The 27,509-nt window shown below is 53.8% G+C and overlaps 2 protein-coding genes across 5 annotated transcripts in view; both read right to left on the bottom strand.

Annotated features, from left to right (window-relative positions):
- ZMIZ2 (zinc finger MIZ-type containing 2) overlaps positions 1-27,509 on the bottom strand; it is a 40,901-nt gene that overhangs the window by 7,509 nt on the left and 5,883 nt on the right. The window lies entirely within an intron of this gene.
- OGDH (oxoglutarate dehydrogenase) lies at positions 51-27,123 on the bottom strand. 4 transcript variants are annotated; one of them, XM_068174317.1, is made up of 24 exons: positions 27,054-27,110; positions 23,488-23,736; positions 18,730-18,918; positions 16,903-16,993; positions 13,445-13,489; positions 10,983-11,098; positions 9,725-9,879; positions 9,162-9,308; positions 8,613-8,703; positions 7,549-7,728; positions 6,375-6,503; positions 5,643-5,822; positions 5,332-5,484; positions 4,539-4,641; positions 4,198-4,326; positions 3,144-3,294; positions 2,921-3,048; positions 2,655-2,833; positions 2,444-2,515; positions 1,829-1,951; positions 1,184-1,256; positions 607-770; positions 350-504; positions 51-266 (listed from the first exon to the last, which is right to left on the bottom strand). In XM_068174317.1, the coding sequence occupies exons 2-24, from the start codon at positions 23,707-23,709 to the stop codon at positions 146-148; spliced, it is 3,096 nt and encodes a 1,031-aa protein (XP_068030418.1). In that variant the 5' UTR covers positions 23,710-23,736; positions 27,054-27,110; the 3' UTR covers positions 51-145. The 4 variants fall into 4 exon arrangements, with proteins under 4 accessions (XP_068030418.1, XP_068030417.1, XP_068030419.1 ...); XM_068174316.1 differs by lacking the exon at positions 16,903-16,993 and adding an exon at positions 16,682-16,784 and having other exon boundaries at positions 27,054-27,075; XM_068174318.1 differs by lacking the exons at positions 13,445-13,489; positions 16,903-16,993 and adding an exon at positions 16,682-16,784 and having other exon boundaries at positions 27,054-27,123.

Below are 27,509 nucleotides of genomic sequence, written 5' to 3'. Positions count from 1 at the left end.
GCACCGGAGCCACCCTGGCATGAGGCAGACAAGGACTCCAGGCACCAGTGTGGGGTTGACAAGATCTGTAGTTGAGGGGGGGAGGCGAGCGAAGGACAGAGAGACGAACAGACAGATGGAGGAGCATGCTGCGCCGCGCCGGCGCTCAGGCCAGGTCCTTGAAGGCATCGAGGTTGAAGGCTGTGTCGAGGAGCCGCTGCAGCTCTGTCAGGTGGGTTTTCTTATTGCCAGTGGCAGGGGCAGCTGCTGGCTCCCGCCCTGCATACCTGCCAGGGAGAAGGTGGGCCGTGAGAAGGGTCTGTACCGACCAATTCCCTCCCAGCCTCTCAGCCACCCCCTGCATCCTTACCAGACAGGCTTTGCACGGTCGATGGTGGTGCGAAGCCGGGGTTTGACATAGTCATAGTAACCCTGGTTCTTGTGCTCCTCCTGGCACCACACCAGCTCAGCAGCTGGGTATTTCTGGGCTTCCCGCTGGAGGAGGTCAAAGGGGAACGGGGAGAGCTGCGGGGGACACAGAGTGGTGTCACAAGAGACATGGGGCAGTGTCTCAGGGGCTGCAGAACCCCCAGCCCGCAGACATGGCGGTAGCAGGACCCTGCTCACCTGCTCCACCCTGGTGATGGCCACATCGGCCTCCATCTGCCGGGCCTTGCGCTCGCGGGTCAGGTCATAGTACACCTTGCCAGTGCAGAACAGCACCCGCTTCACCTGCTCGGGGTTCTGGGCTGCAGGGCCACTGTCAGGGATGACACGGAGGAAGTGGGTGCCTGACAAGGAAGAGAACGGCACCCTGAGCCACAGCAGTTCACAGCACTGTGCCAGCAGCCACTGCACCCACATCCCATGCCAGCCCCTTCCAGGACCCTGAGAGGCAGAGTCACTTGACCTAGGTACAGGCACAACTCCCACTACAAACCATCACATGCCACTTGGGGCTGCCAAATCCCAGGGGCAAGTGGCTGCTGATGGAGGAAGCACCATGGAGCCAAGTCTCCCAAGGGTGCCAGGCTCAGCCCTAATGAGGTTCTGGTGTGCCAAGGAGAAGGCCCTGGCCTCACTCGGCCAGCCTCCAGCACGGGGAGGCTGCTGCCAGGCAGACTTTACCCAAGGCCACGGGCTCCTACCCTTCACCCTGCGGAGCGGCGCCGGGGGAACACAGGCAGCTCTGTGCTACTTGTACCTGGCAGCATGTCGTCAAAGCTGGAGCGGGCTTCGGGGTGGCGCAGCAGCGACTTTGGAGTGAAGATTATCAGCTGGAGCGGGGGAGAAGAGGCAGAGCAAGGTGGTCAGCCCTGCCAGAAACACCTCCCCTGCAAGCCAGCGCTGGAGCAGCCACCTGCCTGCCCTCCCCTGCCCATCCTGCCTGAGCAAGGAAGCAGCTGCCAGAGATTTGCTTCTCACTCAGCTGCAGTGCTCTGCTACATTGGGCACCCATTCCTGACGGCACCAACCATCCCAGTTGGGATGTCCCCTGGGGAAGAGGCGGAGGGGCTACCAGGGACCTGCCTGTCCCATGGCTGGAGCTGACTGAAACTGGCTGAAGTAGGTTATGTAGCAGTGTCTGTTGGCTCCAACAGCCCTGAGCTCCCCGTGGAGTTTGGGAAGGGGTCACAGCCCTTGCAGCCCACACGAGACAGCAGCCGCACATCAAGCGCCAAGCCAGTCCTGAGCACCATGAGGTCCTTGGCCAGGCAGCAGCCAACTGCCCATGTCTGAGGTGCAGGAAGAAGCTGCCCCCAGCCCAATCCCAGTCCAGGGAAATATCCAGCAGGAAGACAGCGCCCTGCCTGGGCACCAAGCTGGGCACGGAGCTGCTGGCACTGACCGGTTTGCGGAAGGGCAGGAGAATCTGGCGCCGGAGGACGTGGAAGAAGTTGGCTGGAGTGGAGCAGTTCACGACGATCCAGTTGCACTCATAGAGCTGACGCACGTCAAAGTCATCCAGCTTCTGCCTTGGCCAGCACGGGTGAGGGGATTTCAGGAAACACAAGGTACCTCTTGGCCTTGTGGCTCCAGCAGCAGGCAGAGGAGTGGTCCCCAGCCCTCCCTCCCCTCCTTCCCTCCCCTCCTTCCTCCCTCCCCTTCCTTCACTCTTCGGAGCACACGGAGACCCACAGAGATCTGGGAGAGGCTCCAGGGCTGTGCCCTCCACCTTGGTCTGGCCATGGGGGTGGCCAGCAACCCCCTCTCATGCCACTTTCAGAGCCACCTCTCCCTTGGACTACGCCACAGCCCCAGGTTCCGTGGAGGTGCAGCCTGGGCACCGGGTTCAGGCTCTTTCACCAAACCCTCCGGCCAGCATGAGACCAAGGCATCCCATGCCTCCTGCCATCAGCTCCCACTGTGCTAAGCCCACACGGGTGTTGCTGCCCTCCACTGAGCCCAATCCAGGGCACAGGAGGGCCAGGCTGAGCACCACACCATGGGGGCCACCACTCACAGGGAAGACATCAGGATCATCATTGCACATCTGCAGGAATCGCTCTGGGCGGGCAGAGGAGTGCTCGGGACCCTGTGAGGACCAAGAAGGGGGGATGGTCATTGCAGGCCAAGGCAAGCATGAAGAACCTGAAGTCAGGCACTGCCACATCATGAGCAGCGCCACTGCTGTCCAGGGTTCCACCTCCAGGGTGAGCCAGGGGAGTCCTTACCATGCCCTCCATGCCGTGGGGAAGCAGCAGGACAATGCCGTTCTGCCTGACCCACTTGGCCTGCCCGGGACAGATGAACTGGTCGATAATGCATTGAGCAGTGTTGTGGAAATCCCCAAACTGGGCTTCCCAAAGCACCAGGGCATTGGGACTGGCCATGGCAAAGCCCAGTTCAAATCCTGAGGAACGGAAGAGCAGCGAGAGGGTTGGGTTACCCTTCCAGAGCGGCCTCACCCTGGGGAGTGAGCACAGACCTACGCACTCACCCAAGACGCCGTACTCTGACAGGGAGCTGTTGCAGACAGTGTACGGAGCCTGGTTGGGCCAGAGGTGGTTCATGGGGATACAGGTCCTCTTGTCCACGTTCTGATCATGCAGGACATGGTGGCGATGGCTGGAAAAGGGAGAAGAGTAACTTCATCGTCAGCCTTTGGATCCCTTCCAGAAGGGCTGGAATTGCCTTTGAAACCTCCAAAAGCAGGGCTTTACCTAAATGTCCCCCTCTCAACGTCCTGGCCACTCAGGCGGATGTGGATGCCCTCTTTGAGCAGGGAGCCAAATGCCATGTACTCTGCTAGGGCCCAGTCGACTGTCCGGTTCTTCACCATCTCCCCACGGGTTTTCAGAATACGGCTCAAACCTGCCGGGACAGGAGCCAGTTCATAGCCAGCACGGGTCAGAGCTCCAGTGACACCAGGTTTGTTCCACAACCAGCCCACGGACTGACAGGCTGCAAGTGCCATGGGCAGAGGAATGGATTCACCTCTTCTGGAGGGATGAATCATGGATGAGGAATCAGGACTGCAGGGAAGGATCAGCTCCAAAGAAGAGCTGTTTCTTTGTTCACTTTCCTTACCCATAGCTCCCTCATGAACAAGTTCTCCTAAGAGTCTGGGTGAGAAGGAACCTTAAAGATCATCCAGCCCAACCCCCACCAGAGGGATTTCTTGGGCTACAAGGGACACCTACCAGTAGACCAAGTTGCTCCAAGCCCTGTCCACCCTGGCCTTGAACACTTCCAGGGTAGCCACAACTTCTCTGGAAAACCTGTACCAGGGCCTCACCACACTCAGGGAAGAATTCCTTCCCAATATCCCGTGTAACACTGCCCTCTGGCAGTGGGAAACCATTCCCCCTTGTCTTGTCACTCCATATCCTGGTGCAAAGTGCCTCTCCATCTCTCTGGAAGCTCCTTTAGGCACTGGAAGGGTCTCTAAGGTCTCCCTGGAGCATTCTTTCCTCCGTGCTAGACACACTCAGCTCTCTCAGAGTTCCTGCACAGGGGCTCCAGCATTGGTATCATTTTCAAGACCTCCTCTGGAGCTGCTCTAACAGGTCCAGGTTTTGCTTGTTCTGGGGCCCCCAGAGCTCCAGGCAGGGTCTCAAGAATGCAGCACCCAGGGGGAGGATCCCCACCCTTTCCTGCTGCCCACCCATATTGAAGCAGTCCAATATGTCCCTTCCTTCCAGGCCACATCCTAGCCCCGTGTCACATCTCTCTGGAACAAATGCCCAGTCTGGCACAGCTTTCACAAGTTCCTACCTCCATGGATAGTGAAATCCTCCACTGGCACCGAGCTGGCCACTTGACCAATGTGCGTCAGGTCCTCTTCATTGAGGCCAGTGGAAGGGCAGGTCATGCTCCGGGGCTGCCCATCCAAAGTGAAGAAGCCTGTCAAAGGAGAAACACCATGCTGCAGGAGATGTGCCAGATCCATGGGAACACCTCAGGTCACGGACACCCTCAAGCAAAGGCAGAGACACCAGGAACGGGAAGAGCACTACTAACCTCCCCTGTGGGGTGGCTTACTAGAAAATCTCTGCCATGGATCTAGAGATGCCGGGTGCCTTGCTATGGCCTCCAACTCGCTGCTAGTGCCTTACCTGGCCAAGGTGAGTCCAGCCAGTGCTTGATGTGCAAGATCTTCTCATCCTTGGATCTGGCATGGGCCTCCTCACAAATCTTATCGTACTTGGCAATTTCCTCCTGAAAGGCAGAACCAAGAGGCAGAAAAACATTAACGGGGGATCTCCAAACGAGGGTGTTGAGCCTGAGGACCTTGGTAAGCCTGCAAGGGTGCTGGAGGACAGAGGTGGTCCCCACTGCAGGAAGTCCCAGAGCTGTGCAGTTCAGCCTCAGAGAACACAGCCACAGCTGGGACCCCTGTACCCCAAGGCATAGCTCTGCTACGCTCAGAGCTGACATCTTGCGTCCAACCCTACTTATGCTGAAAGGTGATGCCAGGGCAAGCAGGGCTGGCGGAGCCTCTGCATCCCGAGCCGCCCAAGCAGCAGAACCGGGACAGGATCTGCCCCAGATACCCGTGGCCACAGCAATCCTGAGCGCTGAGACCTGCCTGTGCTGCAGTGGCCCAGAGCTGCATGGCCTGTTCCACACTGATCACAGGGTGATCCTTGAACTAGATGTTCCTGCACTTTTCAGAGCTGGCACAGTTCAAGGACGAGCCTTGGCTCTGAACTCCATCGCTGCAAGGTCTGCAGCGCACGTCCAACCCCAGCACAGCTCTGCCATCTTTAGGTTACAAGCACAGGAACGTGGTTCTTGTAGGCCCATGTGGGCCCTTCATATGGTTCACACCCAGGTCTGAACCACGAAAGTAGTTTTCCCTGGAGATGCCACCAGCAGTTCTCCTCTTTCAGGCCCCGCAGATGGTACCTCATACTCCGGCTGATTTACCACCCCCTGGGAAATCAGCAGCTCTGCGTATTTCTGCAACACTGGCTTCTGTTTCCGGATCTGTTTGTACATCAGGGGTTGCGTGAACATAGGTTCATCCATCTCATTGTGCCCGTTGCGCCTGTAACAAACCTGCCAGGAAAAAAAAGATGCCTGCCTGTGACCTACCACTCCAAAAGCACTTGGCAGCTACCTGGGTCATGTGAGGGAGGGTCCTAAACAGCCCAGGAGGGACCCAAGCACACCCGTGGCAGAGTCCCAGCTTCAGGGACTTGTGCCACATTCCTCACCAAGTCCACCACCACATCCTTGTGGAAGGTGCTTCGCCATTCTGCTGCCACATTGCACACATAGACAACGGCCTCAGGGTCGTCTGCATTGACGTGGAAGATCGGCGCGTTGACCACACGGGCTACGTCGGTGGGGTACGGGGAGGAGCGGGCCATCCGGGGGTCTGTTGTGAAGCCAATCTGTAGCAAGCGAGGGCAAACAGGATAAGCACAGTGTTACCAACTGCATTTGGGATACAGCTTTGCTATGCAGCTCCTTCTTTGGACACTGATATCACAGCTGGCTCAGCGTGAGGCAGCTGCACTTTGCTGTCCCAGGAAACTGTCCACACAGCTCCAACAGCTGCTCAGCTGCAGCAGCTGGGCTGTGCATGCACGACCTGCCTGTCTCCTGTGTCTGGACACAGTGGCACATCCTGACACCTGCTGCAACTATGGGGACAGGCTGGTCCCAGTGAAACACCTCTGGCTTCCGTGGCAGTAGACAGGATCGGCCCTGTCAGACCTCACACACTGAGCACCAGGTTGTATCACCTGCACCAGACTGGGCTCAAAAGCTGCTGCTGTTGAGCAGTTGGGTGAGAAGTATCCCCTGCTGACCCCCGGTTAGGGCTCCTGCCACGAACACCGGCAAGGGAAACAAGCTTCTGCTGGTTCCAGCTACTCCCTGCCCCAGAGCTTGCAGTGACAGCTGTGCCAGGGACCCACAGGCACAGGGAATTTGCTCCTCACCTGGTTGTTGACCACAACATGGACAGTGCCGTGGGTGGTGTAGGACGGAAGGTCGCTCAGGTGAAATGTCTCGTACACAATGCCCTGCCCTGCAAATGCAGCATCTCCATGCAGGAGGATGGACATCACCTGGGAGATGGGAAGCCGTGGCGGTCATCAGGGACAGAGAGCAGGGCACCACCAGGAAAGGGCCCAGCTCTCCTCCCCATGAGCTTTCAGCATCCCAGAAAGGACACAGAGCAGCTCATCAACACATCCAATGTCTTCCCAGGGGATGGGAAATGGGAAGGGAGTCAGCCATGGCTGACACACCACTGGGCAGAGACTGTGGCCACCAGACCCCCCCCAGCAAGTGCAGCACACTTGGGGCACCCTAAGCAGACAGCAAAACAACACCCGGTATGCCCCAGCTGGGCAGCAAGTCCCATTCCCAAATACACACATCCCAGAGCAAAGCCTTTTTCTCACTGGGGGAAGAAGAGAAGAAGCCCTGCTCTCTCACACTTTCAGCCCAGAAGCCCCATGGGCAGCAGCGGGCCCAGGAGCTTCAGAGCCACTGACGTTATTTTGCCACCATCCCAGGGGCTGGCTAAGGACACCGCCTGCCAGGCGAGGACAGGATCAGTCTATTTATATCCAGCCCTTGGGGTGTAGGAGGAAGGGAAGCACTTTGGATCTCACTCTTCCACTTCTTGGGATTGGAGACAGGTCTGCAATGAATCACACAGCAAACAGCTCCCCACAGCCCCTTCCCACCGGGGTGTGGAGAACTGCCTTCTGTTGCCAGCTCCAGCTTTCCCAGTCCCAGGAATGGTTATCTCTAGTCACACTGAGATCCTGCTGCCAAGCCCTCCAAGGCGTGGTGCTTGGATTGCCTTGGGGCTCCCCTCATGTCCCTGTCTTCCAGTCAGGGGTTGTGCATTTGCTGTGCCCACAGCCCAGCTCAGTTCAGAGATGAAGAAAGCAGCAATGGGAGCCTAGGGTGGGCAAGCCCCTCCCAAAGTTATCTCCAAAAACAAAAGGGAAGGATGGGGGAGCAAAGTCAGGGTGACAGCAGGGGAAGGGGCACACCAAACAGAAAGCAGACAAGTTACTTCACTTTCCCACCAGCCTGTCTCCACCAAAATCCATCCAGCCTAGGCCACATCACTACACACACCTGAGCAGCACTCACCTTCTTTCCCTCTGTGTCTCCACAGTAAAACTGCTCTGCCTTAGTCTTGCCTTGAACAACAGGATCAGCTGCTTCCAAATGAGAAGGATTTGCCACCAAGGAAAGGGTGATGTTCCTGTCAGTGACGCGATTAATCCGCCGGTGGTACATTCCCAGGTGGTACTTCACGTCACCGGAGCCCTGGTGGAGGGAAAAGAGAGTCACCCCAGGAGCATGAGCAGCTTTTGGGGCGTGGAAGGAGACAGAGGAGTGCTGAACCCAAGGCTGGAAGAGGGGAGCATTTTTTGGAGGTACTGCCACAACACAGCAGGCACTCACTGCAGGAGCTGAACTGGCACCCAGGAAAGCCTGTTCCAGGTGCCAAACCACCGCCAACTTCAGACATGCACCCAGCCCATCTAAATACAGCTGAAGGTGTGGGGGATGAAGCAAGTGCGGTGGGTTGGGCAAAGACCCTGAATAACAGGTAACGCTTGCCTGAGCTCTACCCACACTGCAGCAGCATGGCCATCCATGGCACCATTCCCAATATGCAGCCAGGTAGCCCGTCAGGGCACCTCGAGGCCCCAGGCTGCTGCTTTCTCACCTTGAAATCCCCCTGAAGGTCATGGCAGGATCAAAACAGCCCAGCCCAGCTTCCCAAAAGCCAAATCATCCCAGCTTATGATGATGAACCTTTGGAGCATGAGTTTATTGCAGTGACAGAGCTGCTTCTGGAGCTGCTTTAGAACCCCAGATGGGGACCATTGGCACAAATAAACTTCTGCTCCTGGCCACCTCTCAGCAACCACCCCAAGGCTGCTTCCTGTCCTGGAGAGCTGCCAACAGCCAAGGTTGTGCTGGAGACAACGGCACATGTCACCCCCAGGACAGGCAAGGACAGACCAGTACTGGCACACCCCTACACAGGCTCCCATCATCCAGGTGTGCTTGCAACATGGAAATCCTTGCAACACCGCTGCCACTGAGTTACACCAGAAGCAGTGGCACAATCCAGCCACAGCCCTTGGGGACTGCTCAGGGACAGGCAGCAGCAGCCTGCTGCAGGCAGGGGAGAAGCTCACCTCATCAGCAGCCTCCAGCTTGGAGTCAAATTGGCAGAATATCTGCTCCAGCTCTTTCCTGATCACATTGGCAAGAACATTCAGGCGTCCCCTGCAAAAGCAAGGCCACTGCTGACAGCCACTGAATGCTGATGGTGTTCTACAACCCTCACTGCCACAGGCCACACCTCCTGTGATGGCTGTGAGGTTACCCAGATGCAGGGACTCCCTAGGAGGAGTCTGAAGATGTCTCAGCACAGGGATGGTCTGGCCAACACCACATCCTACATACTTGCTGAGATGCCCCAGAGTGGGTAGGCGCTGGGAATCCAGCATGATTCCAGCTCTGACCTCAAGCCACCAACCCTCTCCAGAAGAATTTACAAGAAGCTGGAAAGATCCTGATGAGCAGAGAGCAGCCGAGGCCTGAGCTCTCCAGCTGAGGTTCATCACCAACCAAGATCAATTTGGTGATGGTAGAAACCAGTGTGCCCTCCAGTGCCAAACCCCAGCAGCATCCCCCCACCTTCTGCCCGCACCAAGCAGCACCATGGCTAGAGGCAAGGTTACCTGTGGGGCATTCCCATGATCACATAATCCACTCCCTTCTCACTTGACTTATCAATAATGGTCTTTAAGGCTGGGATCAGCACTTCGCATCCCTCCAGACCAAAACGCTTCTCTGAAGACCATTTCCGATGGAGGAACTCCTCAAACCTAGGAGGCAAAGGGAGGGAGAGAGGGATCAATGACAGCAGAAAGCAGAGAAGGGACAGGGACTGCACCAAGGGAGCCACAGCACTGACTGATGCTCAAGCTGCTACCATGCAGAGCTCAACAGTCACTTCAGTGTCTTCCCACAGAGTTCAGCTGGCCATTTCCCCCCACTCCAACACCATGCTGCACTTAATCCTTATTTTTAGACCTTTTCTTTCAGGATCGTCCACATTTTCAGGCTGTTTGCCAGCACCTGAGCCTGCCAGACTGGCAGCTCAGTGGCGTCAACCTGCTCATTAAGCTGATGGACAGAAGATGTCAAGATGTGACTCAGCTGGTGACTGCATCCCTCTGGCTGGGAGCAAACCTCCTGGGGAAGATATGGAGAAGGTGAAGCCCCCCCACCCCCAGGGTACCTGGTAGAGCGGACCAGCCTGGCCAGCAGCGTGCGCTTCTCTTCATTGGTGAACTGCATGATGCCTGGGGTCTCAAACTTCTGCCGGATCCACTGGCACTGCTCCAGGTCATTGATGAACATGAACTCCACACCAATGTGCTGGCAGTATGCCATCTGCTCCAAGAGGAAATGAGGGGCCATCAGACAGCAGCCAGGGCTTCAGCACCTCAAACCCCCAAAGGACTGGCACTTGCAGCACCCTGCTGGCTCACAGGGCCAGCGGCTCTTCATTTCCCCCTTTACCCTTTCAGCCAAACAGCCCTTCCATGCCAGCAAAGACATCGACCCTCATGCCTGGCAGCTGGAGGGGGATCCTGGGGGAATCTAGCTGCCAGCCCTGCAGTAGCCCCACTTTAGGAGCCTTGTCTGAGTTGTATTCAAGGGGGATGTGGCAGGACATGTTTCAGGATGCTGCAGGGCAGCTCAGACCGTGCACATGACCCAGCATCAAGCTGTTTAATTCCCCTTCCCTGAGGGGCCCACAATCAGTCCCTTAAACCCTTTACATCCACCTCAGAGGACAGATTTTCCCTCTTCACGGCATCACTGTAAGCAGTCCAAAATCCTGTATCACAGGGCAGGGGAGAATCAGAAGAAGCTCCTCCCATAATGAGGAGCCCATTCCTGCAGATGGGCTAAGATGTTGGCACAGTTTTGCTTCTTCCAAGGTCAACTAGTCTCAGCTGAGCAGCCTGCAGCGTGCCTGAGAGCTACTTGAGATCAATCCAAGCACAGGAGGGGATGAAATTTGGCAGAAAAGGGGAACTGCCTGTACGAGCTGGAAGCCCCAGCCCCAGGGGTCTCAAACCTGCACCAAGACCCTCTGATGGACACCCATGCAGGACAGCAACACTGCTGCAGTGCCTGAAGAGGGGATCACTGGCCTCCAGCCCACTCTGGTGCTCTGCAAGTACCAGCTGCTGCTTCAAACAGGAAAGCATAGCTGGAGAGGTTTCAAAAAAAAAAAAATCCAGCTACCTGGGTTTGCTCCACCTTGGGCAAACCAAGTGCATTGCTGCAATGCAGCAGAAAGCTGGAGACAATCAGAGCTGAGCAGGTTACTCGAGGTGACTCTTGTGAGTGGGGCGAGTGCCGAGAAGCAGTTCCCAAACTGAAAATCTTAAAATGTGCAGGTTGCCCCAGGACTTCCCAAAGACAACTGCTCTGCCCCTGCCCCTGGCTGCACACAGATCTGGTGAGACCCCTGCCCTCCTCACCTCCAGCCGACGGATGATTTCCCGGAGTGGAAGAGCCGATTCATTTCCACCGATGAAAGTGGTTGTGGGCAAGTGGAAAACTTTGTCAAGGTCAGATTCATCCAGACCATAAAAGCCTGCAGCATTTGTCATGGGTGGGAGAAGCAAGAGAAAGAAGGAAGGAAGAGGGACGTGGATACCGTCACACAGGGACCAGGTACGTTTGGGAGAAGTGGGGAAGGGACAAAAAAAAAGCAGCATAAAAAAATAATAAGCATGAAGGAGGTTTATATGGATAAAAACCAAGCCATAATTAAACAAAAAGACATTAAGCACAAACAATGAGTTATTACGGAAGGCACCGCAGGAAATGTACCACAAAGCAATGTATATGCATGGAAATGGGCAATTAAAATCCAGGGTGAGTCAGGGAGTTTGGAACCCCAAGAACACAAAAAACACACAACAAATTATAACAAAGGGGAGAGAAAAGAAACAGGAATTGAGGAGTCACTGAGCACATCAGAGGTGTCGGCACATGGCGGGAATTAAAAATGGAGAGTCAACTCAGAGAAGAAAACAGTTAAAACAGACACAACCTAACAGACAAAACCCCAAGGAGGAAGAGATAGAGAAGCAAGAAAGAGAAAAGGCAACAGGGCTCTGATGGACTCTCCTGAATAGCTCAGCCCGGGGGCAGGCCCAGGTACCCTTTCATCCCAATCAACAGCTTTTTAATTAGAGCTTTTGCCTAGCTCTGCTCAGCAAACCTCCACCCTTTGGTGCTGGCAGCTGATGATTTGGAGGCAGCTCCTACTCAAGGTATGGGGCTGTGGGGAGCTCAGCTGGGCCTGGAGAGGGCCAAGCAGGCCTCAAGAGCTGGAGGCTGGGATTTAGGGCTGCAGGCGAGTCCTGCTGTACCCCAAAGCCATCAGAGGTGCCTCACTACCTGCTGAAGCTCATGGTTGTCTTTGGGGAAACTGAGGCACAGAGGAGGAGGGACAGTGCTGACCTCGCTAAACCAAAGCAGAAAGGCAGAAGCAGGTCCAGGAACTGGAGAGTCCCATGACCCTTCTGAAGCAGGAGCTTGGATGAAGGAGTCAGTCTACAGCCCTGGCACCTTTTTCAGGCTCCTGCTCATCCCTCCCACACTCCCAACAAGGCCTGGTCCCAAGGTGTTTCCTAACCCCAGGGCAGGAGCTGCAGTAGACACACATACCACTACTCCTCCCAGCTTCTTCCAAACCAGCCCAGGACCCCAGATTTTAGAGAGGGAGCTTTTAGAGGACCTGTTCTTTTAGAGAGGGGATGGGGAACACCATCTAAGCAGGGCAGGGCAGTGTAACCCACCTTCCTCAGGGGAATGGGAGGCAAAAACCAGCCCCTCCTGAGCTGGCCCCTTCACTGAACTTCATCTTACAAGTCTATCCCTTGCTGTCTGGTCAGGAACAGACAGTGAGCTGTAGACAGCCCAATCCCTGGAAGTGTTCAATGCCAGGCTTGGAGCAACCTGGTCTAGTGGACTGGGTAGTATGAAAGGCCCCTTCCAGCCTGAGCCAGTCTGTGATTCCATGATGACAGGGCTGGTCATGGCTCATTCCTGTGCAGCCTTGAGGGGCGAGACCAGAAACTGGGAACGCTCCAGTCAGCCTGTAGGGGACACATTCCTGGCTGCCACTGCTGTTCACTAGAGTCCCATGAGAGAGAATGAAGCCAGACCCCAGCAGCTCTGCTCCAGAGCTATGCCTAGGAAGACTGAACCAGACAGGAGTTGAGAGTTTGGCCCCATGTCTCTGGGACTTCTCTTTGGTTCCCATTCAAACAGGAATCCCAGAGAGAGGCCGCAGGGAGCATCCCACACAAACTGCCTGTTGAAGGGTTTCAGGGAATCCTCAGTAATTTGCTGAAGCTTGCAGACCTGCAGCACAGGGCTTTGGCTTGTTCTGCTGTGATGCTTTGAAGACACTCTGGCACACTTTGGGGAGTATCAGATTTTACGAGGAGTTTTAGGACATCTAAGCATCTTTGCTTTTTCTTTGCTGCAACCTGACAGCTCTGACAACACTCGGTATTTATAGGCAGCAACACCATTGGATGGAGGAAGGCAAGGGACGAGCTGCCAAATTTTTCCTGCGACAAAACCAGGAGAAGATAGCTTGGATTTTTAGGAGTCTTGAACCAATGAGGGAGATTGAGGCCTTGTAAAATTAATATTCACAACAAAACATGTACTCCAGCAAGCCAGGCATGCAAACACAGTATAGAAAAGGCCAGCAAGGCTCAAACTGAGGATTTATACAAGGCAAAGTGTCACTAACCACATTCCTACATCAAGACTTTGAGTAGAAATTAAAACAAGCCACAAAACTCAGGAGTGGTGGGAGATGGGAGTGGTCCACTTTACCAGCTCAGTTCATGCCCAGAATAACCTATTCAAAGAGAGTCCTGCACTCCAGAGGGTTAAGGGTTCATTAATTGCATACCTCCTACTGTTAACACTCTCAGCCGCTCCTTGAACACTGCAAGGTCTGGGGAGGGCAGGGAGGGGGGATGCAGAAAGGGAGAAGACAGAGAGATGCAGTCAAAGTTAGTAAAAAAAATCTGGAACTGTGAAAACTAGTAATGGAAAGCACAAGTCAAAAAAATACAGTATTTAAAATACAGGCAAAATCCATCAGAGGCAAAAGGGTGGGGATGGAGGATGACTACACACTAGGCAGAAGAGGAATCTTGGTGGGAAGTCTGATGAGAGGAGGGAGGAGCAGGAGGGGAAGGGGGCATCAGACACTGGGGAGTAGTTGAGCTGCATGGTTTGAGATCTCCTCTTGCACCTTGATGGGAGAGAGGGTGGCCTGGCATCTTCATTTGCCACCACCGAAAGCATCCTGCCAAGCTGCATCACAGGGAGTGGGGCCCTCTACAGAAGCCGGGAGCTGCCTCCCACCAACACCTGCTCCAGAGGGTTTGCTCTGCTCATGCTACTGGGAGGATTTCAAGGTCAACCCACGGAGGTAAGGGTGCTGCCTTTGCACAGAGGAGGAGGACTGGGGTGTTGACAAGCAGGCAGATCATGAGGAAGACAGAAAAGATGGCAGCGCAGCAGGCATGCACAGCCGTCTCTCTGGAGCATGCTTGGTGCAGGCAGGAGTGCCGACACACTGCAACAGTGGGCAAGCATGCAGCACCAGAGCTGCCTGCCCAGCTAGGTTAGGTGACCCAAGTGCCTCAATCTCACCTAGGTTACAAAAAGGCCTTGGAAACACTTGTCATTTGTGTCAGCAGGGAAAATCAGACACTTCCCCAAAGTGGGGAAAAGGAAGGTGGGAGCACCTCAAGCCCAGGTCCCCACAGGGGCTCGCCTGGCTCTTCCTGAGCTGGAGGAGGATTTCCATCAATTCCCCTTGGAATGAGGCAGAGGCAGCTGCCTTCCACGGGGAGAAAGACAGACAGACAGACACTTAGACACACACAGCCTTCCACACACCACCTGGATTTCAGTGTGCTAAGGTACTATTTCTTTCTTTCTTTCTTTCTTTCTTTCTTTCTTTCTTTCTTTCTTTCTTTCTATTTTCAGGATCATACTGAGTTCCTGTAGTCATCCTCTCCTTGTTTTACACACTTACCATGCCAGACCAGCTGCAGTGGAAGACCAGGATGAGATTACTTGGTTGGTTTTTTTTTTTGTTTTTTTTTTTTTTTAAATAGAAAAGACAAGAGAAAGGGGAATTGGGTGGCTCCAGCCCCATGACTTCCCAGATTGAGTAGCCCTGGGCAGGTTTTCTCCCTCTGACATTTTCCCCAAAGACTGCACTGCTTAATCCAAAGAGAGCTTCCAAAACAGAACCAAACCAGTTGCTAAACAAAAGGTAATTAAGAAGAAGTAATTCTGAGATTAACCATCCAACTCATTTGAATCACAGCACTGCAGCACTGCCACTTAAAACTGTTGGCAAATGTGATCACACTACAAAAGCTGACCTTTAAAGGATTTCGCTGTTCAGAAAGAGGAAACAAGATTGTTTTCAAGTTTCAAAACCACTCCTGTTATTAACCACTCTGTCAAGTGCTACACATTTCTTCAAAGCAAAAAAAAAAAAAAAAAAAAAAAAAAAAAAAAAAAAAAAAAAAAGCAGGATCTGCTTACAAATTAGCTTTTTCTGCCACAAGCAGGCAACACCCAACCTTAGGCCCAGCTGGAGTTCTGTTTTCTGCACCACCACAGCTCCTTCCCCACTTCCTGAACACTATTTGCAAGCTAAGTTCATTCAGTTACAGCTAGGATTGACTAGACGAGGTTTTCCAAGATAAGAATATCAAGGGAAAATCTACTCAGTATAAATAATACTTTACAGCAAGTTAAACAAAGTCTTTTGCTAAGACCTAGCCACCTGAGTCTGGGGTTCCACCATGAGACACAACCCCAGCATGAGCTGGCAGCTGCCACCATTATATCTTGTTCCCAGGCCTCGTTATTTCCTATGAGTTCATGGATTCCTGGGAAGCAAATCAACACCACTAGCCACAATGACAGTTTTTTTTAATATGAAAGCCAAAAAGGAACAGAGATTAAGCTTAAGGGTTTGCTCAGACACAAGAGATCCCATGCTGAGGCTCCTTCCAGCCAGTGCCTATGGACTATCTACAGCTGAATGCTTCCCACCACAGTGAGAAGGGTGTCAGAGTCCAGACTATGGGATGAAGCAGCTTCCTCATCATCCAGTGAACTGGTCCAACCAAAACCTACTCCCTTCCCTACCTCTCCTGGTACATGTAATCCTGTCCGAAGGTCCAGCAGGTCCAGGGCTGGTGTCCCTGTGCTGGCAGATGAATAAGGAATCAAGGCAGTTTACATGCACCGTGCATTCTGATCGGCTGCTTCGATTGGCGAGGTTAGTAATCATCACTGCTGCTCTACTCTACGTTAGGAGCATGAGCATGCCTCTGGAGCACTCGGAGTGCCAGGGAACCACCCTGGGAAGCACCAGTGAGGTGACAGAGTTCAGCAACCTCATCCTGGCTAGGAGAATGGTAGCAAACTACAGAGATCAGCTCTAAAGCACATGGAGAGGTGCTGGGTTTAAGCACTTTCAGATCAGGATTTCAAGTCCTGGGAACCACACACACTTCTGTACAACACTCATGCAGCTCTCACTCAAACGCATTGGAATTTCCACCTCTCTACTTAGACGGGAATGCATCCCAAAGCTTCCTTGTTATGATCACCAGTAGGGACTCATAGCTCAGTCTTGGACAAAGGGCAATTAAAGGATTTACAGATGCCGGGGCAAGCTGGAAGTTCAGGAGGGCAGCCTCAGCCCTGCAGAGATGAACCCAGTACATTCACTCCCAGCTCTGAGGGTCCCCAAGGGCAGCAACAGGAGCTGAGAGAACAGGTCTCCAGCTCTCACCAACAAAAAACCTCTCTGCTTTGCATTTCTAGAAGATGCAATTGCTTCCAGCCCTTCTGGGGTTTTGCTTCTGGGTGAGCAAGATCAGTGATAACACTGATTGGTACTGGTCGAAGAAACATGAGCTGAGTACTGGAGTGACAGCCAGAGGGTGGCAGGACTGAACTGCTGCTGCTACCGGCAACTACAATTTTAGAGTGATCATTACTAAGGAAACTTCAGACCCCTGGCCTGTGAAGCAATCTACCTACGAAGCTGTGAAAGAGAGGGGAGCTCAAGCAATGCAGCACCAACTGCTCTCAAAGCCCTCACCCAGTTTGTCTGTGGATGTGATAATATCGGCTGGAAGGGAGGAGTCCAGATCTGCATCCAAGATGCCCAGTGGATCGAGTTGTGCTACATGATGCCCTCGAATCTATGAAATGCATCAGGAATGGAAAGGAGAACAGGAACCAAAAGGGAGAGAAAAACAAAAGAGGGGAGGGGTAAAAAAGTTAAATTACATTAGAATTAATTTGCAGAGTAATTCTCACCGACGTTTGGAGAAACAGTTACTGGCGCATCATCAAAATTTACACAACTAATGCCGAGAGGATCAAGCTTTGCAATGTGGTGACCCCTGACCTGGAAGCAACAACACAGATTAGTCATTAAAACAAGTTAACTGAAGAGACATTCCTTTAAAAAAAAAAGTTAGAAAATTTCATTCAGAGTTTCCCTCTTTACATTTTCTGCAGAGCTACCCCAATTCTAGCTGCAGCTAAAGCCTGCAGAAGTTGGGTTTACTGTCACATGCAGCACATAGGAGAGTGCCAACAGCCATCAGAACTGCTCTGCTCTACCTGACACCAGGTTTGGCAGGGGTACAGGGGGATGGCAAGCTCCTTCACAGCAGAGACAGGGTCTAAGGGTCTCCTGATGCTTTCCCAGTGTCCAGCTTGGGCAGCTCCTCTCTACAGATGCAGTAACTTCACACTGATGGTCTCCTCCTAAGAATCACAGGCACATGAAGAGGCAATTTGCCCAGAGAAGCTGTAGCTGCCCCTTCCCTGGCTCATGTTCAAGGCCAGGTTGGATGGGGCTTGTGGAGCAACTTTAAAGGTTGTAGTAGGTGTCCTTGCCTGATGCAGGGGGACAGCAGGGTGGAACAAGATAAACTTCAAGGACACCTTCCAATCCAAACTATTCTGAGATTATATGAATTTTCTGGATTTTGGCAGATATAGGTGTTCTCTTGTCAACAGGGCAGAGAAAACAGGCATTGCCACTGACAGCGGTAGCTCCTGAAAGGCCAAGGAACGTGTCTGAGGAACATTTGCCCAGCTCTGCAGCAGGTCACAGCATCCCTCTGGAGAGAGGAGCCCACTGCAGAAGCTGAAGCACTCTCCTGTGAAGGGCCAGGCATGGAAATAATAAAGAGCTTTTGCACAAAGGGAGTCCTGACAGCTCCTGGCAGCAGCAGTCAGGCCAGGAATTCCGATGCTGGGTCTGCATCCACATTGGGTGGAAGCACACCGTGCTGCTTCCCATGGCCAGGATGCTCTCAGAGGGACGAGGAGGCTACTTAGTCCAGCAAACAGCTTTGAGATGGGGACACCTGGTGGCTTTCAGATTACCTCAGCAGTTTGCAAGTACACAGAAAATCCTCAAATCAGTGGGAGAAAACACCTTTTTCCCCCATAGGAGCCATGCTGTTTGTTAGTGTACATATGCAACACAAGCCAAAACAAGGAACAAGAAAGATGCTTCAAGGGCTGGAGCCTCTCTTCTCTGGAGTCAGGCTGGGAGAGATGGAGGTGTTCAGCCTGGACAAGAGACAGCTCCAAGGGATCTCAGAGCCCAATCTAGTGCCTAAAGAGAGCTGGAGAGGGAGTTTGGACAAGGGCCTGGAAGGGCAGGATATGGAGGATTGGCTTCCCAGAGAGCAAGGTTAGATGGGATATCAGGAAGAAATTCTTCCCTGTAGGGTGGTGACCTTTTATTTTAGGACCTTGGAAGTTCTGTCAGCAATAGGAGGAAGCAGGATGGGTGCTCCATGCCACTGCTAAGCATGGCAGGAGCCCCTGGCACCGGGACAGCATTCCAGACAGCAACAAACCACCCAGTGTGGAGAAGACCTCCCCCTCCCTGCCACCCAATTTGGATGACAATAGCTTTAATCTTCATATTGTCCAGCAAAGTATTGCTGAGTTTCTGCTCCAACAGAGCAGCTGTTCCTATTCCTAACGAGGCAGCCCAGCTCCTGTCCTGCGTGCTCTCCATGCAAACACGTGCATCATTCACACTAATTCCAGCCCACCTCAGCCACTGCAAGCCCCTCTACGAAAGACGTGACCCTCCTCGGCACAAAGTCCCCTTACCTGATATGCCCTGATGAGAGATTGCACTGCAAGATGGTCCTCCACCAGTTTATCCACGTTAGGCTGTGCCTGAACCAGGGACTGGGCTTGGGACAGGGTGGAGAGGCTGGTAGTCAGTGGAGGGGGGCTTTGGTAAGCAGTGCCTGGAGCAGCTCCAGCATTGGCGTTGCGAAAAAAGATGTCCCACGACTAGGAAAAAGGAAAGAAGAGTGGTGACCAGGGTCTTCACTTGCAGTCCAAACACCTCCTCAAGTCAAGGTTACAGAAGTCTCAACTTTACTGCCAAAGCAGAGGACAGAACTGCCTCCTCCCCTGTACCTCAGCTCCATGCAGCTGCTGCTGAAAGCACCCACCTGCCTTGAACAAAAGAGCACTAAAGCTCTCCCACTATTCCAGCTGCATCACTATCCCACCTCCCATCCATCTGGATTGTTTCTTTTGGCATGAGGCCAACCCCTGAGCCACCCCTCCCTTGGCAGTGGCACCAGGACAGGACAGAGTGATACCCCATCCTTTGGCTCTGCTCTTGGAACTGCTGCTCTGAGCAACAAGCCCCAGCCTGGACTTCCAGCTCATTTCCTTCTCCCCCCGAGAGGCCACTGCTCTCTAAATACCCCAGTATTTTCTGAAAAATATTTCTGCCCTGTAATCAAATACACCTCTTCCTCTTTCCATGGTCTGAATGGCCGGAGACCTAAATCCCAGCTTAAGCTGTGTTGTTCAACCCTCAACCAGCAATGGTTTTATTTTTCTATCTCTTCTTCAGTTTTCCCCCATCCTTTTGGTGACACCAATGAGAGCACTACAGAGGTACTCCCATTCCAGCTCTCCCATGCCCAGAACGAAGCAGCTGCCTCCTCCACTCCTGCTCCCATTGCAGATGGGCGTTTCTAGGTGTTAAGAAAACAAACCAAAACACCAGAAAAAAGCCATGGACAGACTTGGTGTACTGTCACACTTTTCCAGCACTGTCTGAAAAGCCTGGAAGTGTCCCAGGTCAAACCCAAGTTAACCAGTCTCCTTGCAGAAGCACCAACAGATTTGGGGAAGGAGAGAGCATGGCCAAACAAAAGTCCAATCCACATCCTCCCATCACGTGTGTGCCTCATTTCATGTGCCACCAAATGATGGCAAAGGATGAGGGCACAGCAGAACAGCAGCTGTGCCAGCACAGACCCAGGAAGCTGCTAGAGCAAACAAATCCCATGGAATTTGCATGCTGGCTTCAGCCCAAGGGTTTCTCCACCAACTGGGAGCTTGGCATCCTGCACCTTGGAGAACACCAAATACAGCCTTGGCAATTGGAGATGGGCAAAGCCCAGCCATCCCCAGTGTCTAAATCAAGTAGAAAAGTGCTCTCAAAGCAGAGGTTGTTTGGGGCAGAAAACAAGTTTTTGTCCCCTGGAAGCAGGGTGGAAAGGACTGAAAATCTGCCCTTTGCTGGAGTCGCCCCAGCTCAGCTGTTCCCCCGGAGCTCCTCCAGTTGCAGCACCCATCACATGCCCCAGGAAGGTATTTCCAGTCCCAATTCACCCAAACACCCCACTGTCCCATCACATGACTGCACATGGTGAATAAATTTAGAAACAGGTCACGCTAAAGGAATATAAATAAGATCTGGACCATTTTGACACTGATAAACAACCACTTCCCCGAGGGGGAAAAAAAGAGAAGACAGAAAACACCCAACCCTGTTCTGACTGCTAAAGGAAATTTCAGTGGGAAAAGAGGGAGAGCTGCTTTTTGTTCCATTCCAGCTCTTCCCTTCCACAGCCTCACAGAGCTCCTGGGTGCTCCCAAAGCAATCAGCTCCTGCAAACGGAGGGACAAGCACCCAGGGATGGGCTCTGTGCCCTGGGGATGGAGAGGAACCTGGCTGGATACTTTGCTTCGAGGTTTAAGTTTGGTCCATGTACTGGCAAATAAAGACAGGCAAGAGAAAAGGAGCACCTGTCAGCCTGAGAGGGGGGTGATGGGGACAGGGACGGAGCCAGGGGTGTTGCCTTTATAACCTTCTCCCTTCTGCCATTCATTTCTCTTGGAGTTGCAATTAGCTTCTGTTTTGGAAGAAAAAGTTCACTTTAAACTCTGCAAACAAAGTGTGGCACTTTCCCTGAGTGCTTTATTGCTCCACAGAATGATGCCTGGATGGCACAGGGCAGGCTAGGGCCGTGATAAGGGCCATAAAGACGTCAGCTTTCAACCTGCTGATGTGGTTTTAAATTCAAGAGAAGCCAAGGGCTATCCCATGGGTTTCTGGGGAGCACAGAGGTGCCTCTGGAGCTCACATCTCCCATGGGAGAGGCTGCCCCATCAGAGTTGTCCTGCTTTATCATGGGAAGGAGAACTTTGAACTTAATCCAGCACTTGCCAAAGGTAACAGCAGTAATAAACTCATGGGGTTTTTGTCCTCTGACTTTCCTGTGCCCATGGCAGCTCTGTGAGTGCTCCACTCACTTTTATACCCTGTATAGATGTATAAGATACATAGATATACATTTTGGGCACAAGAGAGCTCAGATTCAGGGCATTTTTAGACCGTCCCACAGTTGCAACACAGAGCATTAGCCTGGACTGGCTTTCCCAGTGCTCCTCCATGCACTGGCAAAGCGGGATTGGTGAACCAGCTGCCTGCCACACACCAGGATAGTCCAGGCTTTAGGGGGATCCTGAGCTCAGTTCTGTGAGTGACGCTCAGGGCAGGCTCCTCTATTGAGAACAGTCCCAAACCAGCTCACCAAGCCAAACCAGCACCTTCTACCAGATTCAGCTTCTGAAGAAGGGTGTGGGCTCATACTGTCATGTCCCAGTTTCTCAGCTTGGAGATCAGGCATACACAGCAAGGGAAGAGGGGCGACATTTCCCATCCACTGCAGGCACTGAGAGTGCTTCAGGCTGGGACATGCGTAAGGGACACACTGCTTCCTGCTCCTTCCCCTGCCACGGGCTCCAGAAGCATCAACCCTGCCTGGCATGGTCTGCAGGTCTGGCAGCACTTCCTGCTCCAGCAGGGAGATGATGATGAACGTCAGAACTTAGGGCTGCAGGAGGATGAGGAGTAGCCTGAACCAAATTTAAGGCAAATTTAACCTTTGCTGAGAGCAGGTAGTCAAGTAGCGACCAATGGGTTCATGCTATGCACACTGCTGTGTCCTTTATCAACCTCGACAAGGACCTTCAGTTTTCTGAGGGTGATGGGGTCATCAAACCTCTTTCAATTTAAAATCCCACACATTGGCAAGTTTAAGAGTCTGTGTTAAGGGCTGTTTCATGTACAGATCCATGGGGAGACCTGTGTTCCTGCTGAACCTACCTGAGATGTATGCAGGTACCACCCACCTGCAGCCACAGCTGTTTGGCCACCTTCCCTGAAGCACCCATGATGTTGCTTAGGGTATGGGGAGACAGTGTGGGCTGTACCAAGCACCCAACCAGGTCAAATGGAGGGCAGGAGGATGGTGTCCCCACTTTTAAGAGGACACAGTCCCAGAAGCAGGTAGCACTGACTGACCCCATGGCAGCCCACTGGCACCCATACCCCATGCCTTCACCTCCTCTTTCTCCCACTCTTCTCTAATTTTTATTATTCTACTGTTATTGTTATCCAACTCTGTTCATCGGACTTGAAAACTGGAGTTCAGCTAAAGGATTCCGTGCAGAAAATGCCCTAAAATAACCTATTTTTTCCTTTCCCTATTTTAAGCACTAAAGCTTGTTCTGCAGCGTAAACCCCTGGTGTCTACATGGAGGAAATGCATTCAGTGTGCTCAGCTGGGACCATCACACCAGCAGGAAGCCTCAGAGGTTTTTTGGTGACAACAGCAAAGACACTCCAGCTCCTCCCAGTTGAACGTGTCCCTCCTCCCTGGAGGAACACAGCACAGCAAGGAACAGTTGGTCTCTGGGCTACACAGGGATAGAAAAACCTCAGCCAGGTCCCCGTGACAGCCTGACTCCATCCAAGAGCTCCACCCTAAGATCTGACCCTCCATCTGGCAGGATAGAGGCCAATGCTTATCAAGGACAGGAGTGGCACTTTCCTCCCCTGGGCAGGGCACACAGGCTGATGAAGCCTGCAAGCCAACACAACCAGAGACAGCTGCAAGCCCAGCCCAGCAAGCACAGCAGCTCAGCATCAGGGATCCATGAAAAAGCACAGAGAGGACAAAGGAGTGCAGAGAGGAGCTGGGAAGGAATCTTGGTAACAGGTCACTGGAACAAGGTGGAGTCCACACAAGACACAAGGCCAGAATGAGGCCAAGTCTGCAGATCAGCAATCTGGCTTTACACACACAAGCTCAAAGTCAAGCTTAGCTACATCTGCCCCAACACAGAATACCACCCATGCCTGAGACAAAAGGAAACCAGTCACAATGTGGAGAATACCCTCCTTGCCCCTCTTCCCCATCCTCCATTTCGGAATCAATCCTCTTGATGAGCCACCAGAGATGGAAAAAATACAGCATTGGGAGCTTGCTACAAGTGGATTCCCAGAAGCCATTCCTTTATCCGCTTGTGATCCAGGATGCTGCCCATGTTCCAAGCCCACGGCGTTTCCTCTTGAACAGCAAAAGCTCCTCTTGGTTCTTGCTCAAGGAATCACTGCTGTTTGTTTCGGGCAAAGTGAGGCAGACGGACCGTCCACAAACATGCAGCCCCTACTGACGAATTCACTCCTCAAGAGGTGGCACTTACCTGCACCCACTGTTCAGAAACACAGAAAAGTGAAGCTGACGTCCTGGCAAGGTTGATCCTTACCTTATGTACACTTTTGGGATTTTCCAGCCAAGCATAATACATTTCCTCCACATAGTTTGAACTAGTCCCACTCAGAAATGGCTCGGCAGCCACCGGTGCACTGTAGCACCTGAGCTGTTGGAACGTCCTGGGTGCTGCCGGTCTGTGTTGGGAAATTGTCTTTACAGTCTGTGAGGCCGTCAACGGCCTCAGTTTTGCTGCACAAGTCCTTAAGTTAAGCATTTTTGTCCTGTTGCCTCACACAAGTTCCTGTTGAGGGAGAACAGAAAAGTGGGTTACAAATTACTGCAGGAGAGCACTGAACAGAGACCACCCCCTCCTTGAGCACGGAGAACCGAGCTTAGGATCAGTTTTTAATTTGGATTAATCCATCCACCCTGTCCCACAGCCAGGTCCCTGATGGCTTGGAAATGCAGTTTTTGCTCAGTACACTCGGCATGGCCAGGTCTGCCTCTCCCATCCCTGGCAGCATGGCATTGTCATCTCCCCTGTCACGACAGTGCGAAGCAAATCTGTTTGGTGGATACCCAGCACTGGCCTCGAATGAGCCACTGCACACCAAAGCCACCCACATCGCTTGATTTCAGCTTCTTCCACCACTCTCCTTCCCAGGTTGGTCTGGGCTTCCATTTCTATGACCACTCTGCTTGGCCAAGGTTTTCTTCTTAGTTTGTTGTGATGTGCACCAGGATAAAGCTGGGAAGAAACCATCTACAGGGAAAACCGCTTGCAAAGTAGGGGTATAGTAGTGCAAAGCACTTGAGAAGTGGGCTCCAGGAAAGACTGCTGCTCCTCAGAAGCCCAGACCCAAGAATATCAGCGCAGGTGGAAGACCCAGAGAGGGGCTCTCCCCTGCTCAGAGAACCCAGAAAAGTAACGCCGAGCTGGTGTGCTCCTACTTTTGCTGCAAGGTATGACACCTTGCAGCTTTCAGTAGGGCATGTCCTGGGAGGTCTGGGGATAGCCAGGGGGTTTGCACAGGGTCAGCCATGGGGTTTTACGCACATCCAACGAACCACCACAGCCCAAGGAAAGCAGTGGAAAACATCCTGAAGGAAGTGCAGGCACTTGGAGCAACTCCTCTTGGAGCTGCCCTTTCCACCCAGCTCCTTCCGCAAGAGGCAGGACCCAAAGCTAGAGGTGACCCAGCTGGCTGGTTTCCATATCCCAGACCAGTTTAACGAGCAGCAGCCCAATGTCAAAGCAGCTACCATGTGTTCACCAGATTAAAATGAAATTTCACAAGGGACTAGAAAAAGAACACACCTTCATGGCCAGCATTTTGCTAGCCAGCCTTCCAGGTTTGTCTTGCTGAATCTAGTTCAGACACTGATCTCTCCCCTGTAGTGACCAATAACAGGACCCAAGGGCTGCATCAGGGGAAGTTTAGGTTAGATATTAGAAAAAGGCTCTTCACCCAGAGGATGTCTGGACACTGGAACAGCCCCCACAGGGAAGTGGTCAAAGCATGAAGCCTGAGAGTTCAAAAAGTGTTTAGACTGTGCTCTCAGGCACAGAGTGACTCTTGGGGATGGTCCTGAGCAGGGCCAGGAGTTAGACTTGATGATCCTTGTGGGTCCCTTCCAACTGAGCATATTCTGTGATTCTGTAGTTCTGGCTGCCCAGCATGGCAGGGACTACACTTCCCATTACAAACTGTAAGGTTTTGGTTCAAAGAGCCTGAGGAAGACCCAGAGTCACTGAATTCAGACAAAGTGTTTGACAGATTTACCATAGGAAAAAGGGAACCACTCATTGTTTCCACCCTGCCACAATAACACCTGGCAAGAAAGGTCAGCAGGTGCAGGACCACAAGTGCCACAGCACTGAGGATTCTCCCAGTTCACCTTCATCAGATCTACACAGCAAAACACACACTGTTATTTTTCTGAAAAGCCAAGAATGTCAGGGATGTTCAGCCTAGAGAAAAGAAGGCTTCAGGGAGTCCTAAGAGACCCCCACAGTCCCTAAAGGGGCTCCAAGAGAGCTGGGGAGGGACTTTAGACAAGTGCCTGGAATGACAGGACAAGAGAATGGCTTCCCACTGCCAGAGCGCAGGCTTAGATGGGATACTGGGAGGAAATTATTCCCTGTGAGGATGGTGAGACCCTGGTACAGGTTGCCCAGAGAATGTGTGGCTGCCCCTGGATCCCTTGAAGTATCCAAGGCCAGGGTGGATGGGGTTTGGAGCAACCTGGGCTAGTGCAAGGTGTCCCTGCTTATGGTGGGGGGGTGGAACTGGATGATCTTTAAGATCCTTTCCCACTCAAAGCATTCCGTGATTCCATGATATTTCAGAGAGCCAACTGAATCTGGTGCCAGAGCACAGGCATGCATATGGGAGGGAAAAAGCTTTAGGACAGAAGTAGCATCATCATCTCCAGTTTCATAACCAGTTTTGGTGCTGTCACTCAGCAGCATCCAGTGACCTCTCTGGAAAACAGTGAGATTAATGCCAGAGTTTGACCCAAAGTGAGCAGAACTAGCTGCTCTTTGAAGATCTCTTGCAGGAAAGGTTTGCTAGGAGCCTGGTCAGAGACAGGCAAGCTTGGAGCTGGGATGATTGCAAGTTGGATCAAAATAGAAAACCAGAAGCAAGGACGTAGGAAACCAAGTCTGAGATAAGGAATATCAGGGTCACACAGGAATGCAAAGGTCACACTGGGAGTGCCAACTGAGGAGCGTGTAGAGGGGCAGCCAGTCACAGCCCAAACGTCACCAAAAGGTCATACCTCAAGAATGCCCACAACAGATGACGGCCCAGAGCGCGCCCATAAGCAGATTAAAGTGCTAAATGTGACCCACCGGCAGCTAGGCTGGGGACATCAGCCTAGAAGGCAGGTACTTGGTAAGGACTTGCGACTTAGGGATACCTCCTAGGTTAAAAACAGCACGAATTGCACCTTCCAGGAAGCGTCGGGGCCAGAGCCACCGGCTGCAGCCACAGCTGATCCAGCACCGGGCACCCTCGGTCCCGCGGCAGGCGAGGGCCTCAGAGCGGGCGGGGGCCGGGGCAGACCCTCCGTGCCCGCTCCTCCGTGATGCTCCTCCGTGTCCGACCCCGGCCCACCAGAGCCCTCCAGAGATGCCCGCGAGGCGCCGCGGGCTCGGACGGCATTCCCCGACCGGGCAAACGGAACGCAGCGGCCCCGCGGGCGGCCCGGGGCGGGCGCGGGGGCGCCGCGAGGCGCGCGGGAACGGGCGGGGGGCCCCCGCCCCGGCCCCGGGGGCGCGCCAGGCCCGCCTCCGCCCCGCGGCCCCCAATCACCGCCCGCCGCCGCCGCCCGGGCTCGGCGTCCCTCGCTGTCTACAGGCCCGAGGCGAGCAGCCGAGCCTCGCCATTGGCCGCAAGGTTGCCCATCTCGCCACGGTCCCGCCCCCCTCGCTCCCCTCCTCCCAGGCGCCCGGGCGGCGCCAAGGACACCGGGGCGCGACCGCGGGCGACCGGCCCAGCGCGGCCCCCAGCGCGACCTCCGCCCCGCTCCGGTACCGGTGCCAGCCCCGGCCTCCGGCCCTCCCGCCCGGCTAGGTCCGGCCCTACCGTCCGGCCCCGCCGCGGAACCCACCGGCGCGTCCGCACACCCCGCTCGTGGTCCCGGCTCTGACAGCGGCCCCGACCGCCGGCCCCGCCCCGCCCCTCCCTTGCGTCACCACGTCGCGTCACCACGCCCCTTTTGCCACGCCCTTCCATCCCGGCCCAATGCGTCTGCGCCGACCGGCGAGAAGCGGTGGGCGTGGCCGCGGGGCGGGGCGGGGCCCGGCAGGGCGGGGCACAGGAGGGGCTGGGGGTCCACGGCCGGAGAGCTCCCACACGGCCCCGACAGCCTTGGTACGGCCTGGGGACCGGAGAGCTCCCACACGGCCCCGACAGCCTTGGTACGGCCTGGGGACCGGAGAGCTCCCACACGGCCCCGACAGCCTTGGTACGGCCTGGGGACCGGAGAGCTCCCACACGGCCCCGACAACCTTGGTACGGCCTGGGGACCGGAGAGCTCCCACACGGCCCCGACACCCTTGGTACG

The sequence above is a fragment of the Anomalospiza imberbis genome, chromosome 28 (genome assembly GCF_031753505.1).
Source record: "Anomalospiza imberbis isolate Cuckoo-Finch-1a 21T00152 chromosome 28, ASM3175350v1, whole genome shotgun sequence".
In the NCBI taxonomy this organism is placed as follows: Eukaryota; Metazoa; Chordata; class Aves; order Passeriformes; family Viduidae; genus Anomalospiza; species Anomalospiza imberbis.
The sequence above is the reverse complement of the archived record's forward strand: the minus strand, read 5'-3'. Positions and strand labels throughout refer to the sequence as shown.